General features: G+C 43.5%; 5 protein-coding genes across 5 annotated transcripts; 2 read left to right on the top strand and 3 right to left on the bottom strand.

Annotated features, from left to right (window-relative positions):
- Positions 1–1,062: 1,062 nt before the first annotated feature.
- Positions 1,063–1,935, bottom strand: O0I10_002489 (uncharacterized protein; the record flags this gene model as incomplete). The annotated part of the gene is made up of 5 exons (XM_058482571.1): positions 1,063–1,213; positions 1,348–1,409; positions 1,465–1,586; positions 1,647–1,709; positions 1,782–1,935. The coding sequence occupies 5 exons, from the start codon at positions 1,933–1,935 to the stop codon at positions 1,063–1,065; spliced, it is 552 nt and encodes a 183-aa protein (XP_058346595.1).
- A 210-nt stretch (positions 1,936–2,145) lies between these two features.
- Positions 2,146–2,725, top strand: O0I10_002488 (uncharacterized protein; the record flags this gene model as incomplete). The annotated part of the gene is made up of 4 exons (XM_058482570.1): positions 2,146–2,197; positions 2,265–2,419; positions 2,509–2,639; positions 2,701–2,725. 4 exons carry the CDS (start codon positions 2,146–2,148, stop codon positions 2,723–2,725), a joined length of 363 nt encoding a protein of 120 aa, XP_058346594.1.
- Positions 2,726–4,344: 1,619 nt separating this feature from the next.
- O0I10_002487 (uncharacterized protein) lies at positions 4,345–13,070 on the top strand (the record flags this gene model as incomplete). Its single annotated transcript, XM_058482569.1, has 21 exons — positions 4,345–4,502; positions 4,566–4,681; positions 4,749–5,425; positions 5,544–5,642; positions 5,703–6,084; positions 6,186–6,234; positions 6,318–6,669; positions 6,756–6,780; positions 6,847–7,884; positions 7,944–8,529; positions 8,585–8,750; positions 8,825–9,766; positions 9,827–10,087; positions 10,141–10,673; positions 10,741–10,905; positions 10,967–11,233; positions 11,304–11,337; positions 11,401–11,573; positions 11,634–12,565; positions 12,633–12,787; positions 12,852–13,070. The coding sequence occupies 21 exons, from the start codon at positions 4,345–4,347 to the stop codon at positions 13,068–13,070; spliced, it is 7,329 nt and encodes a 2,442-aa protein (XP_058346593.1).
- Positions 13,071–13,353: 283 nt separating this feature from the next.
- O0I10_002486 (uncharacterized protein) lies at positions 13,354–13,783 on the bottom strand (the record flags this gene model as incomplete). Its single annotated transcript, XM_058482568.1, has 2 exons — positions 13,354–13,607; positions 13,672–13,783. 2 exons carry the CDS (start codon positions 13,781–13,783, stop codon positions 13,354–13,356), a joined length of 366 nt encoding a protein of 121 aa, XP_058346592.1.
- Positions 13,784–14,029: 246 nt separating this feature from the next.
- Positions 14,030–15,282, bottom strand: O0I10_002485 (guanine nucleotide-binding protein subunit alpha; the record flags this gene model as incomplete). The annotated part of the gene is made up of 4 exons (XM_058482567.1): positions 14,030–14,371; positions 14,448–14,706; positions 14,766–15,108; positions 15,165–15,282. The coding sequence occupies 4 exons, from the start codon at positions 15,280–15,282 to the stop codon at positions 14,030–14,032; spliced, it is 1,062 nt and encodes a 353-aa protein (XP_058346591.1).
- Between the last annotated feature and the right edge of the window lie 1,377 nt (positions 15,283–16,659).

Raw genomic sequence — 16,659 nt, 5'->3', positions numbered from 1 at the left:
TCATGTGGTCTTCTTGCATTCCTTGATCTTGCGTTCCTTATGCAATTCGCATGCCGTCATAAACGTCATACTTAGCCCCCCCTTCCAACATGTTACACTTGCCGTTGTAATTCTATGATTCGTCGAAAAAAAATGGGCCGTGGAGCACCTTGCGATGTCGGGCGCGAGAGAGAAAACAGGATCGGAGACATCGTCGTAAGTAGTACTATACCAAGAATTCACCAATGGCTATCTTGTTTGGCAGTACAGCTTAGTCATCTGCCACAAAAAGTCGCCAGCAGGTTGGGAATTGGATATCTATTGATCTTTTCCTCAAATGGCATTCTCGTTAAGCATTTGAACCAAAGCCTTTCATCATCACCGTAGTAGCACAATACATATACACAAGCACTTCTTTGATAGGATCCAACTTAAATAAACAGCATAGCAACGTAGTTTTTGTAACCAGGAAACCATCCTGATAGTGCCAGTGATCATAAATGGAGGGTAGTGCAAAGCGAAAAAAGACCTTTTCTACGTTGCAGTTTCACTGAAAGCGAACGTTAGCAATATGATACCGGGCAAATGTTGCATCGCGTTAATGACATCAGATGTAAGGTGGTCAACAATGATTTTGATGGTCGTTGCCGAAAGTGCAATTGCATGGTCAGGTGTTGGAGCATGTCACGTGCTCATCTTCTTGGATCCATTAATTGGTGGATGCTGACGAGTCGAAAACAGTTGAGGAGTAAATGGAGCAGCTACATGAATCAAATAATCCTCTTCCAAGAGAACAATCAAAATCGATAAAAAAAGGGGGTGGAAGCTTCTTTGTTATCTCGCTTATCAATGAATCTGGAAAGGACAATGCGCTTTTGTTTATTCTAATGTTACGTTTATAATTAGTGCAAGCTACAATACCGCTATATAACGGCTCCACACTTTTGGATATAAGGAGATGATGCTGTTCGTTGTTGTTGATAATGACAATGTGCGATCCATCACTGCTGTTTTCGAAATAATCAATCAACCCCCTTATTCTTGAATCTTGCTCCAGTGCAGTCATTGGTAAATCCAGAACGATCAATGCTGTGTATGAAAGTAATGGGTCATTTGGACTTGAGACACCTCCAAGCCGCATCGTTCATAAAATGACACGTTGTGTTGTAAGCAATCAAGGATAATCTTGTAGCAGCCAACAGCTTGCGCCATGTGTTTGAGTTGATCGATAAGCCTATATATGCATATACATACACACGTGGTGATGGTGAATTAATACCAAACGAAGGATGCATGTTGCTGCAAGAAACATCCCCCCCTTGATGGATATTGAAATATCGCACACACATGCACCACCCCAAATCTTACCGTATTCCTAATCGCTTCCCTCTTTGTGTGCCATCGACAACAACGTCCTCAATATGCCCTGACTAACAGCATCATATTAGTAGTCATGGCAACATCCGTGTGTGCGAGTATCCATACCTGGCCGCATTCATGGAGAAATTTATGCTCAACGATCAATGTAGCGCATGCAACGATGATACCTTCGGCTTCAATACAGACAATGTAATACGTCCCAGCACGTTTCATGAGATCAAATCGCGCTATATAAAAGCAAACATAGATAAGATGTTTGTATCAATCCCAACCATGTCATTGATTACCTTGAAACGCTTCATTAGAGATCTCGCCTGTAGTCGATAGTTGTGCAAGCACCTTGACGAAACCTAATGGATGGATGTATATAGTATCCATGATCAATGTCCATGACTACTTGGATGGGTCGTTTGGATAATTACCTTTGTCGTAATCATCTCGTTGAAGAGGTCGAATGATATAACCATCAGGAAGTGCATCTTGGACATCGGATGATATGAGCTTGTATGAAAAGAGCTGGTGCTGATGATGATGGTCTTCTTCTTCTTTGGCGGTCAGCAGTGGTGAATTGGTCATGATGTATGCAAAGAAAAGGAAAAAAAGTGTAAAAGAGAAACGAGCCGCATTGCTAGGAAGCAAATCAGGAAAGATAAACGCCCACTGCTTTGTTTGATGCCTGTCAGCCTATAATGCAATATGAGCATGGTCATGTTACACATAACTCCCCAATGGATCTCCAACAGCCTTATCTTCTCGTCGCCTTGTTACTCTTTCCCACGTTCCCCAATGCTTCGAGCAATCACCCAGCAACGACGTACCTTATTCTCTTCCTCTCGTGGTATGTGTGGGTGGGTGGGTGTGTAATCAACGCGAGGGTGTGCTAATGTTGATTGTCGTCTCTCTAGTCTCCAAGCAGTTTGTTGTCATTGCTCGTGATTTTGACGATGCGAATGCGCTTGAGCGACGACTTGCTGTGCGTGAGAAACATTTGAACCGGATCAAGCCCAAGGTGGATGAAGGTCGCGTTCTTTGTGGTGGCGGTATCTTGGATTCGCATGAGGTAGGATGATGCATAGGCAATTGAAACAGGAGGTGGGGGGGGGAAGTTGCCTCATCTCAATTAACATCATCTATGTATGTAAACAACAGAGCGGCAAGATGGTTGGCAGCTGCTTGATCATTGAAGCTGATTCAAAGGAGCAAGTGCAACACCTTCTAGAAAATGACCCCTATGTCGAAGGAAAGGTGTGGAAGGATTGGGATATTTATCCTTTCAAATGGTAAGCATTCTTCACAAAGATGGTGGATGGGGCAATGTATTCATCGATTATTACATTTTAGTGGTGTTGGCAAGGTGGGCAAGTAATTTGACAAGTAACAAACATACACGTTCACGTGCTCTCGTCGGTGGATTTTCTTGAGAGAGAGAGAGAGATGTGGTTTATGGAGAATTGAATTAGGCTTCAACCCGACATTGTGTATTCCCCTCTCCCCTTCCCTTCGATCTCACACGCAGCAGCACACATGCCTCTCCTTAATTTGACTTGCCTTGTTCCCAATCCTTACAATGAAGACATAAAGATGGCATTTCTCTCATCACTTATCAACCTCGTGCATACTTCAATTCGAGCAGAGGATGATGATCCATCGGCTTGCGCTGATCGATTTGAAGGAGTGAAGAACCTATGATCCCCAACATTACGAATGGTAATTCGAGCACCCTGGGGGTCCCTTGTTAGTAGACTACAAATGTATTCCGATCAAATGCTTCTCCTGATATACAACATTCATCCATCAGATAAGAGGATTGACCTACGAGTTATAAGATCATCCATCCATGGAGATGATGTTGCTTTTAAGACATTTCTTGTATAGCTTGCGGGATCACGTGGGTAGCAAACAACCAAGAAGCTTTTCCTGGGTTCAAAAACGATGCTTTTTAAGGAAGGTGGAGCGTCTGGTGCGACACATGCAGTAACCTATTCTAAAATGTGGATGTTGTACCGAGTGTGATGCGTGTCCTGATTTATACAATCATCATGTTGATAAACAAAGTGTATATCCTGTCAAAAGAGTAATAAAAGTCATCGAGGAATCTTTAAGAGAACGGCTATATAACATCATCCCATGATGCAAGAACATCATCATGTATATGCATTTATATGAATACCTGGGAATGAAACAAAGTTGCTGATCTTTGCGCTCCACACGTCAGCAGCTCCGTCACCAAATTAAAACACCATTTGTCCCACACTCAAATGTCTCTGGATCAATGTCTCCGTGTGATGTTGCTTTTTCGTCTGTGTAGGATGCGTTATTGAACGGGTGGTCGTTGTGAGTGATACTTGGAATAAGGATGTGCCGTAACGAATGTTCGGTAAGTAAAATCTCACTCCCTCGTGTCCCTGATGATCATCCCAAAAAAGGAGGACAAGAATTATTATGCAGGAAAACAGGCAATGCCGATAATATCAGATAGACACAGCAGCAGCTTCCTCCCATCCATTGATCATTAGAGTCAAAGTATGAAACAGTATTAGTTTATGACATGTCTTTCGGTGGGTGATGTGTTCTACGTAGAAAAAAGTGTATTACAGTTGATGGTAAATGAAAGAGCAAGCGGGATAATACATCCAATCAGAGTCAAAATGATATCACGATAGGGTCGCACATATGCAATAGTAGATCTGTGGGATACATTGCCGTTTATTCTGATATATAAACCATGCACGCGCCGCTCTGACACCTGTGTTAGGTGTACACTTTCTTTCCTGCCCACAAATAGAAAAAGCCTTTTGGTAATCGTGCATCTTCCTCCTCTCCTTTTATTCTTTTCCACACTTTTCCACACACACAAACACACGCACACCATCACCACATCCATCACGTATTTACCCTGCAGCAACTTACTCCTCTTTCTCTCTCTCTCTCTCTCTTTGCTTTCCTTTACGTCTCTTGAGTATTGCTTGATCTCACTCCGCCGCCATGTCCTCTGTTGGATCAGCCAGCTCCAAAGCAGAATCCACCACTGCAATGCCTCCCATTGTCAATGGCGCGCTCACCATTAACGGCTATCGCTTCAAATCAGCAACTCTTTCCAACCTAGGGCACGCTGGCACTGTCGACTACTTCTATGGCTACAAGTAAGCTCCCATCATCACCCGTATATGCAAAAGTAAGCTAATCACATGCATAATGTCCGCCAGATTGTCCAACAAATCACCTGTGGTTGCCAAAGTTTCCACCAATGCGTTTCAATTGGAACGTGAATTCTATGTCATCAAGAAATTGTATCAAAAGGATGAAGCACCTTTATATCTAGGTACGAATTACGACGCATCACCTGTCATCATGATGCTGGTGGATCATTAAATGTCACATCTTCTTAGTACGCCCGATTCAATTTGTCAGTTTACCAAGTGGGCTTAGAGTAGCCATCTATGCAAACGAAGGTGATGCATTAGGTCAACATCTTGTTTCTGAAAATGACACGTGTACAACAACAACAACGACGACAACAACAACGACATCTCACCATGACGACAACAAACAACCATGTCCTTTTGCATCCTATATTGATGACATTGGAGAATTTCTTCGACTTGCTATCCAATGCACCGATTGCCTTGAATTCATCCATCGTCATGGTGTTATTCATGGTGAAATACGACCCACCGCTTTTCAATGGGTGGATGATGGCAACAACAAAACACGGTTGAAATTATGGAATTTTGGTTCAGCCTCGAAACCACTCGACACGTATTTGACAATGGAAGGATGGCGTAGGGCGGCCACCAGCAAGGAGACGATGAAGATTCTACAAGATTTACTTGTATGCATCAGCCCCGAGCAAACAGGACGCACCACGTATTCCGCCAGCCATCGCTCCGATATTTATTCCCTTGGCATCTTGTTCTATGTCCTGCTCACAGGTCGTAATCCTTTCGATGGCGGGCCCATCGAAATCATCAACAGCATTGTCAGCCGCAAGATCACTCTGATACACGATTTACGACCCGATGTTCCCGAAGTGCTCTCAAGAATCATTGAAAAGATGACAAACAAGGCAAATAATGCACACATCCCCCCCACATTCATCACGTATTCTCACACATGTATATGCACACATACACACACTCTCTCTCTTTTGGGTGATCTTTTTTGTATCCATTGACGATATATAGGCACCTGATGATCGTTACGTCAGTGCACATGGTGTCCGAGCCGACCTTGCAGAATGCCTCAAACGTCTTAGCACAACAGCATCTTCATCATCCGATCAAGCAAGTTTCATTTACCATCATCATTGTTATGCCTATCACTCATACTATGTGTTCATGTAGCTTATACCCTCTTTTCCTTTGGGACAACGCGACATTGCATCTGTTTTCACGCTGCCAAAATCCATCTACGGGCGACAAAAAGTGCTATCCCAAATGACTTACTTTGTACAACGTTTCATGGGAACCCACAAATCGGTTCAAGCTATGCTGGCCCCTGCATCCAATTCCACTCCGACAACGACAGGTGGCACCACCACAGATTCCATGAGTGATTTTTCTGGAGGAGGACATGATGGCAATAATAACGTTGCAACAACAACAGCAGCAGCAGCTAAATCGACAACATGGCAAACAACAGCTGAAATGAAAGAAAAGGCTTTTGGTACTGGCAATGTAAGGCAAGCAACAACCATTGTTGGTATCTATGGCCCTGGTGGTATAGGTAAGAAGAAGAAGATTCATTGTTTTTCCTCATCTCATTGTTCTCTCCTGGTTTTCATGTTACACATGGCGTTTCTCATATCTTGATTTCATCTCTCCTAGGCAAATCCACGGTCTTTTTATCGGTTCAGGCTACTGCAAGGCAATATGGGTAATGTCATTATTGTTATCATCGGCGTTTGGTGACGACACTTTTATGTAACCTCCTCCTCTCTTTTCTTTTGTGAACAAAAGCTATGTGTCATCGATCAAGTTTGACTCCAGGACAAATACACCTTATGGGGGGTTCATTCGCTCCGTGTCACAGATCCTTCAGCAGATATTGTCTGAACCTGAGGAAGAGACCAAGCTGTTCTCAGAATATTTCATATCATCCCTTGGTGCCCAATCTTGCAACATTCACCTTTTGATCAACCTTATACCTGAGCTTCGATCCTTGTTGTATCCCGACGACGTCAAGAAATCCAATGTTAAAGAAGGTGTTGATGATGATGGACAAGCGGATAGCGTTGAAACACGAGTACGGTTCCAAAACTTGTTTGTGGAGGTCATTCGTTCCATTAGCAATTGGCACCTCCTGACACTGGTAAGTTTTCTTTTGTGCGATTATCAATGTCAAGTAATGTACATCATCCATCTGACGCGGCTGTATGATCGATTCGATACGTATAGTTTTTCGATGACTTGCATCTTGCAGGTAAATTTGTGTGGGCGGCGCCTCATCAGCTGGATAGTATAACTAATAACTCACTTTTGTATATAGATATTTCGTCTATTGAATTGATTCAATCATTGGTTGCTGCACGCGTGCCATTACTTTTGTGTGTCTCCTATCGTGACAAGGAGGTAACACAACCACTCGCCGAGCTCCTTGCCAATGACGCAGCTGACACGCACCTGATCCAAGTGGATGCACTCGATATGGACTCGGTGATCGATTTCCTGTGTGACACTTTACATCGACCACGTGATGTGAATCGACAAGCGATCGAGCCACTTGCAGAGATCGTGTATAAGAGGACCATGGGCAATGCTTTTTACGCAGCACAATTGATACGCGCATTGGAACGAAAAAAGTTGATTTACTTTGATCATGACAAGAACGAGTGGGATTTTCAACTTGAAGAAATTCAAAAAGGCACTGGATTGCAGGGTGGTATGATGGAACCAGATTCGCTCTTGGATGTTTCATTTTTGGTGGCACGATTGAAAGAGCTACCACGTAATGGGCAACAGCTGCTAAAGTATGCATCCTTTGTTGGTGACACCTTCTCATGGAGTACGGTGCGAGATCTCATGTTGGGCAGTGATGTGGAAGATGATACTGGAAGCAGTGAAGGATCGTTGAGCATTATTTCAGAAGAATCGGATACATCATCACGACAAGAAGGCATTACGGTGACTTATCAACCCGCTGAACAACCAACAACAACGGCAACAACAACGGCAACTAAAAGTGGTGGCATGCGATCGGATACCAGTAGTACATTGCCTTCGCTCACTGATAATGACGAAAGTGGTACAATGACCTACTACAGCAGCAGCAGCAGCGCCACTGGTAGCAAGCAAAAATTACGTGCCTTGACAGGCGAATATCCTTCCTCCAGCTCTTCTCGTTCATCATCATCAAAAGACCCTCTCAATGGTTTACATGCTGTTCTTCAAGAAGGTTACATCATTCCTATTCAAAGCGATGAGTTCAAGTGGTGCCATGATCGATTATCACAAGCTGCCATGGAACTTGCTGATCCTGCCACACGTAGTAAAATTCATTTTCGAGTGGCTCAACGATTGATGAAAGGTATGCGGTATATATCATAAACAACAATAGTAACATCTAATCTTCTTCTTTTTATGCAGAGTCGACACCCAATCCATTCCTTATCGCTGACCATTTATTGAAATGCATGGACATTCTCAAAACAATGGACGACAACGAGCGCTATAAGAGTATCTTGGTGACGGCAGGCAACAGAGGTCGTGCTTCGGGAGCACATACCATGTCCTTCAGCTACTTTATGGGAGCCATTCGACTAAGCAAACCACAAATCGATTGGGATGATGAGCATTATACGGCAACATTGAACCTTTACACCAATGCGGTCTCGCTCAGTTGGGTGGTTGGAGAATATGACAAGACCGAGGAATTATTACATGAGATCTTTTTAAAGGCTCGCCATCCTTTGGATCGTATGACAGGCTATCGGATCAAGTCCAAGTATCTCTTCAGCATACAGCAATTCGACAAGGGCCTGGATGCATTGATAAGATGTTTGTACGATCTTACTGGCAAAGAGGTTCAGTTTAAAGCGTCCCGGGAAGAGGTGGATGAAGCCTATGATCAAGTGGACGCCCTTGTCAAAAAGATTGGCATCGACAATATATCGAATGTGGGAGCATGTGAGGATCCACTTGTAAGAGGTATCATGTGGATATTAGAGGAAGTGTAAGTAGAATGGAATCTTTGAGGGGCATTTTTATTTTCTCACACGAATACATAGATGTACCGTGGCTTATTGGATTGGGGACAAGATTACAATGTATTATTGGGCGTGTCAACTCCTCAAATTATCCATGGAGCATGGAATGTCCAATGTATCGGGTGCCGCATTCACATTTATTGGTCTCGGATACGTGGAAGTGTATCGTCGGCATAGCTATGCAGAGGTAATGATGACAAGCGATTGGGATGGTTCATGATGATGATGATGATGATCATTGACAACATTTAATGTGTGTAGAGGATAGGCTATGTGGGCATTGAAGTTGCGGATAAATACAGCACTATTTACGAGAAGGGGCGGATCTACTTTTTATATACGCTATTTCTTCTTCAATGGAAGACGCATTGCCGTGAACAGCTTGACTGGTACAACAAATCCTATCCGACATGCGTATCAGCCGGTGATCGCATTTATGCAGCTTACAGTCAGCTCCATATCGCCGTTACAAAATTCTTGTGCGGATACAACGCCGACGAGGTTGCTCCTGTTGCCGACGAATGTTACAATGAAGCACGCAGCTGGTCATCGGCATCCAACACCAATCTTATGGCATCGGGTATGGTACGCGTGGTGAAGGCATTGCAAGGACGCACCTATACCGATACCCCTCATGTCTTTGATGGCGACGATGGATTCAACGATGAGCATTTTGTCGGCGAGTGCTACAAAGAGAGTACCCATCCAAAGGTGCCCCACAGTTGGTACGCATCGTTCAAGCTCATTGCGCTAGTATTGTACGGCCATATCGATGCAGCTATTGAAACCGGCTACTTTTGCTTTGAGAATATCGACTCGCATCCTTGTCACAAGCATCTACGCGTCATGCTCTGCTATTTCTCGTTGGCCTTGGTTGCAAAGTTACGTGACGATCCTGATGATTTATCGCCCGAGCAGCGTGCAACATACCGAAAGCAGATCGAGATCAACCAACAACTCATTGATGACTGGGCGATTCATAGTCATATCAACTACCGAATGTATTGGACATTTGTGGAAGCAGAGCTTGCTGCTATGGATGATAAGAACGACCTCACTCGCACCATCGAATTATACGAAGAAGCATTGGAACAGGCACGTGAAGGCGATTGGCTTCTGGAGATCACCGTCATCAATGAATTTGCTGGTGCGGCGTATGAGCGGAAAGGCCTTCGCAATATGGCTTTTGGTTTTATCAATAAGGTAAAAAAGAGGCACTTTTGCTCTATTGTTGACATTGTCTCATACCCATCTTTGATTTAGGCTGTTGATTTGTATCAAGAACGAGGATACCATGGCAAGGTTAAGCACCTCAAAGCGAAGCATCGCAAATTGTTGGGTCGTTATGGAGACAAGCGGGACACCAGTCATGAAGCCGGCGTTCAAACAGATGCAATCCCATTTATCGGTGAACAAGCGTGGAGCACTTCATCGCATGATACACCCAATGTTGCCAACCAACCTTATACCGGGACAACCATTCCACCTGTCATGTCGGATCAAACGTTGATGACATTGGATATCGTATGTATTACATGAAGTATTTGGGACAAAAAACACTCATAATTGTGGATTAGATTGATATGACTTCCATCCTCAAGAGCTCCCATGTCATGTCCTCTGAAGTCAAGTTTGAAGGATTGTTGACATCCATGATGAACATTCTCCTTGACAGCACGGGTGCCGAATGCTGTGCCGTCATTACTGAAGCCGACAAGGAATTTGGCGTCAGCGCTTATGCCTCACAAGAAAAGGGAACGAGTACCTATGAATCGCCACGACCTATTATGGAAGAGGATGACCAGATCTCGGCACGTGTGATCCATCACACTCGGCATACCAAAGGAAGCATCTTTATCTATGATGTGGCCCAAGATCCACGTTTTGCTATTGGTCCTTGGTTTGATCGTGTTGGCCCTTGCTCCATTATTTGTATGCCCATTGTTCATAAGGGGGATCTTATGGGCTGTTTGTTCATGGAAGGTCCCGTGGGTATTTTCACTCAACGCCATATCTCCGTTCTTGCCCTCCTGTGTCAACAAATGGGTATCTCGATTGCCAATGCAAATCTCTTCAAATCATTACAAAGGTTTTCCACGGCAAATGCAAAGTACGTATGATGTATACATATGTCTTGCATAAATGTAACACAAAAAGCTGACTTTGTTGTTGCTTAGGATGGTTGAAATGCAAAAGCAGTCAATGAAGGAAATCATTCGTAGCAAGGAAGCAGCTGACAAGGCAACTCGTCTCCGTGAAATGTTTTTGGCAAACATGAGCCATGAAATACGAACACCATTTGCCAGTTTTTATGGCATGATTACATTGCTTTCAGAGACAAGGTAAGGGTTGTTGCTTCAGACAGAGAAGGCCATCAGCTCATAGCTTATTTTATAATTTCAGACTGGATGAACAGCAATACGACATGGTGATGGTGGCAAAGGAATCATGTGAAACATTGCTACGTTTGATCGATGATCTCCTCAACTTTTCCAAGCTACAAGCAGGCAAAGTGACCTTGGAACTTGCTCCTATGGTGGTGGAAGACGTTATTGCTGATGTGATTGAAATGCTTACCGGCATGGCTATGCAAAAGAGGTTGAACTTGACCCATATTATCGCCCATGACGTCCCATCAGTGATTATCTCAGATTCTAATCGACTACGACAGTGAGTTTGGTATCATTAATATGTGCATTTTACTTTTTGCTAACGAGCACTTTATTCTTGTGACTTGAAGGATCCTTATCAACCTCCTTGGCAATGCAATCAAAGTAAGTTCATAGTAGTAGCTGATACTTTAGCACAATGAAATAACCATGAGCTTCCCCATGTAGTTTACGCACGAGGGTGAAGTCGTGATCCGATGCTCGGTGGAGAACGCTAACAGCAACAGCAATGATGGCAAGCTACTATTGCGTTTCGAAGTCATTGACACGGGTATCGGCATCACCAACGAACAACAAAAAGCGTTATTTGTGCCATTCTCACAAGTGGATGGAAGTACAACGTGAGTACAATTGTGATAGATAAAGAGGCAATCACTGACAATCAGCCTCATCTGCAATAGGCGAAAATACGGTGGCACTGGATTAGGATTATCGATTTGTCTTCAGCTTGTTGATTTGATGTCTGGAAAGATTGAGCTGGACAGTGTGCCTGATCAAGGATCCAATTTTCATTTTACGATCCCCACGTCGACGAGCCCTGAAACATCAAGAATGCACGATGCAACGCTTTCCAATCTTACAAAAGAGCTGAGGAACAAACGAGTGCTAGTGACGAGTAGGCACAAATCTACGAGCGATATGATTCGGGCTATGCTTCGTGATGTCAATGTCGATTGCGTCAACAATTTGGAGGAGTTGCGAGCTCTTGATCCAACCTACTATTCGATCATCATTGTTGGCGTATTCTTTGTACAAGTGCCTGACTTTGAATTATGGATGAATATGCATGATGAATTCTTCAAGCATGTTGAATGCGTGATGGTGGTACACTATCCAAGCGGAATTTGGACCCGATTAGGAAGCAACACGACATTTGATCGATCCACTATGCTGGTGCCTTCTATGGCATCCACTTTTGCTACCGATAATCCCAGGCAACTACAACAATCACTCGACAAGGATAAAGAACTTATGGAAGCAACAGCAACTACATCAACCATTGTCACCAATCACCTCAATCAACCAGAGCTACAATGTCGTAACACAGTGTCACGCATCTCCTTACCATTCCGTCGACAACGGCTATTACAGAACCTTGTTGACACTCTACAGCAGTGCGGCAATAGAGAGGCGGCTTCACTTGCAACCTATGAAGAAACCCCATCAGCACATGCATCATCATCATCATCATCTTTTCCAGTGAAACAACCTAACAAACCTCACAGCACTCGTCCAGCTCTCCCCCTTCGAAAAACAACATCAGGCAACCTTCCAACAATATCTGAGGAGCAACGTGAGATCTTTAGCACCAAGCATATCCTTATAGCAGAAGGTACTATGTCGATGGTTTATGTTGCATGAATGATGAGAGCTGACATGATCATCATTTTCTTTATTAGATAACGCCGTAGCTCAAAAGCTATTATACAAGCAGCTGACGCGACTCTCTCTCAATGTGGAGTGTGCCAATAATGGTATGGAAGCCATTGAGACATGGAAACAGCACCCACCGGCTTATTTCACATTGGCGTTCTTTGATCATCACATGCCCAAGGTAAGAAGAACATGATACTTATTATACAATGATGGCCCCCCCACTTATTAATCACTGCTTATAGTGTGATGGTGTGCAAGCGACCAAAATTATACGAGATATGGAATCCACAGCAGACCCTCCTATTCCACGTCTTCCAATTATTGCAGTAACGGCTGATATCCAAGATTCCGCACGTCAAACATGTATGAAAGCCGGCATGGATGCGTATATGACCAAGCCTGTGAATCAGCAGAAGCTCCTAGACACACTTTTGTATTACTGTAAAAACGCACCACGGTAGAAGAAGAAAGCTTGGATCTATATTATACATCCCTCTCCTATACCATAATGTTCACCACGCTTAGACTGTAAAACAAGTTGATCAATAAAAGCTAATACAACAACATCATCCGCTGGCATTTTTATTAGCAATGACGACCGATGAGTATATGATTGAAGTTAATGAAGCAACCAACGCCATGACAAGGCAAGCGTTACCCCAAAAGGCCTCATACCGGTGTTGACTACCGATACAGCAACATGCACCCACAATCCACAAAGGTGGACAGAGCCTAACAGAGTGATCATTGTTTAGTAGCAGCTGACAATTGTTTGTGTGGATGATGAACAAGAAGGCTATTCACATACCAGCCAAAAATGAAAAACAAGGCAGCAACAGGGAATTGACGTTCAATGTCCATGGATGATAATAAGGGTGCCACTTCCTCTTGTTCAATCACAATCGTACGATAATGCGAATGCGGCGTTGATGATCGATTATCACCTCCTCCTCCTCCTCCTCCTCCTATCGGTCTACCTCTTGATGATGCTGCTGCCGCTATGCGTGTATGTAACCAAGGTAAGCTAAAGTTTGCATGTATATGGAAACGGGGTTTTCATACCAGCAACTTCAGCATAGGATGGTGGAGGATGATCATTGTCGTCATTGCTATTGTGAGAGTGTTGCTGCTTCTTTGGTGGAGGCTGTTGTTGTTGAGCTGGGCTATTTTCCATGTGCGTGAGGAAAGAGAAAAAGAATCGGGGTAGCGTGGTTGTGTTGATCCCACCACCACATTGCATAAGCCAGCAGTCGTCATTGAGTGAAACAGTAAACAAAGACAAAAAGGGCGATCCAAAAAAGCATCTTTATAAAATTATGTTTGTGATAAAATGAGGCAATATGGGATGTGATCAGACAAACAAGAATACAGCATTAAGAACAAATATAGGAGGTTATCATCTAGTGTTGTTGTCACTACTTTATAAGAGACCTCCCTCTCGCAAGTTGTTTTGGATAATGATATCGTTGACAGCAGCCATGACAAAACGTATTTGCTGTGTATCCGTGGCACATGTAAAATGAGTATAGATTTGCTTGGAATCCGATTGATTGAGCGACACGAAGCGGTTGAGAATGTAATCGCCTGCTGCTTCATAGGTCTCGGGACCATTAAAGTCGGGGAATGTCTCGGAGAGTGCTCGCTTTGGTAACTTTTCCTTGAAGATATCAATCTTATTCAAGAACAAAATGATGGATGTCTTGACAAACCAGCGTGAATTACAAATCGAATCAAACAACGTCAATGCTTCTTGCATACGATTCTACAACATAGGTGGGAGGGAGCACGTGAGACATCGGCTCATTGCATCATGATCATGATCATCATCATCAACTTACCACCGTCTCATCCTCAATAAGAACTTGATCGTATTCAGAAATAGCAACGAGAAAAATAATAGCCGTAACATTTTCAAAGCAATGGATCCATTTCTTTCGTTCGGATCGTTGTCCTCCCACGTCAAACATGCGATACGTCAAATCACCAATGTTAAATGTGGTTTCTGTAATACCGGTCGTTTTGACACGTGAGCGTAGCACATCTTGGTCGGTGGGGACATAGTTGACATCACCAATGCGATCAATCGAATCAAAATAGCTGCAACCAAACGTTAGCGTATGGCACGTTGAGTAGGGTGGATGTTGGGATATACTTGCTATTTGGCAGAATCATTGAGCTGGTATTCACGGCTTCTCTCGTACGTGCTTTGTACATTGGGATCTTTCCACAATGTCTTTACAGCTTGGGTCACCTCCATGGGGAGCGAATCACGCTCGATTTGAGAGGGTAGATCCATAACAATAGTGGCATGATGACGATTCGATGATTGAGCAAGGGCCAAGCCCATGTTGTCCATGGCATCCAGGATCACTCTCATTGATTGCACGGTGTTGGAAAAGATGATTTCCTTGAACGCCTCCCGCTCATCGTGAGAGTATCCACCATCATGGATCAATTTCATTTGTTTGAGAATGGTGGATTTGCCAGATTCACCAGCACCTGCATTTTTGAATGATGAGCCCATTGTACCATCATTTTCAAAATAAATGTATTACCCAGCAGGAGCAACTTGACTTCGTTTTGCATGGTAAGCTTATCTCGTTTGAGCTGGTTCTCGATTTCTTCGTTACGTGCCTTGCCATCGGACACCTCGTTGGATTGACAGCAGCCCATGTTGTTGGTGGTGATAATGTGTGATTTGCTTTACTGTATGGGTAGAAAGAAAAGGGAAAAGAAGATTGGTTAATATGGGATGTGCGTTCTCATAGCTTGGCTTTCTCGATTATCCTCGCTCGCCAACCTAATCACCACCTCCTCCTCCTACACGCCATCAACATATATACAACACCCCTATGTTCTTTTACCCCTGTTCTTCTCGTTCTCACTCTCTTGTCACGCAAAGCATAAAACACACACACACGCATACACACGCACACGCACACACGTAGATGCCCTATCGATGATTCTCCTTTTTTTCTTCTATAAATCAACTCCCCGTATATGAACGCCAAAGCATACATGCCAGGAACACTAATGTGGCCCATAGACTTGGTTCCGAAAATGAATGGTTTGCTTACATACAAGGAATGGATAGTATATGATCTTGCCGAACCACAAGTATGGATGATGCTGATACCGACTACGATAGACGAAAAGAAAGAAAAAAAAGCAACACGATAAAAGGATCGACAACAAGAAAGAAAAGGAATGGGTATTAGTGTTACATACGTTACATAGTCCAGGTTACCAAAAAAGCAGTGACATGTAAAGTGGAAAGAGCAAAAGAGGGGCTAAGCATAGAAAAGGGGCTGAAAAAACGGCACAAGGAGACCGGTTGATTGATGCGATACATAATAAAAAGATGTCGGTGCGCGTTTGATACATTTGCCTATTGCCTCGTTTGAACACAAGCGCTTGAACAAATTATACAATGAAATGGCAAATGTTGCATTTGCGTTGTAATGATCCATATATTGATTTACTTTTAAAAGTCATCCCTTTGCTCTATTCTACTATGGGTGTGCATGTTTTTATGTGCACGATAGATATATAGCAATGCGTGTGTGCCATGTGCTGACGTGGAGGAAGGAAGGAGGAAGGAATCATTTCAACAGGTTGCAAGATGCAAGGTAGGTTGTTTTATTGTTGACACGTTGGTGTCACCTTAACATGCCAAATCGGTGTTCTCTTCTCCTTTGATGGCTGTTTGTGCACACGCGTCTCTTTGTTCTCGGATGTTTGCGTCCATTTTTGGCGTGGCTCTTTATATATCATTATTGAGAAAAAGTGGATTGTCATGTTCATTGTATGTATGCAATGGCTGCCCTGTGAATCATTCCCCTTGCAGCAGCAGCAGCAGCAGCAGTACAGGATGCGTTGTATTGGCCCATGTTCTTTTTTGATCTTTGAAAAAGGATGCAAGCATGACGATGCTGAACAATGTGCCACGTCGACGTGCTTACAACCATCACTTTGTGCACGTTCAATGATGCACAGGTCATCAGATCCACCATTCCACGCCTTGTTTACGTTAACATAATGCTCCACAAA

This window comes from Lichtheimia ornata (assembly GCF_029851405.1).
Source record: "Lichtheimia ornata isolate CBS 291.66 chromosome Unknown scaffold00007, whole genome shotgun sequence".
Classification (NCBI taxonomy): Eukaryota; Fungi; Mucoromycota; class Mucoromycetes; order Mucorales; family Lichtheimiaceae; genus Lichtheimia; species Lichtheimia ornata.
This window is presented reverse-complemented; position numbering and strand designations above follow the sequence as displayed.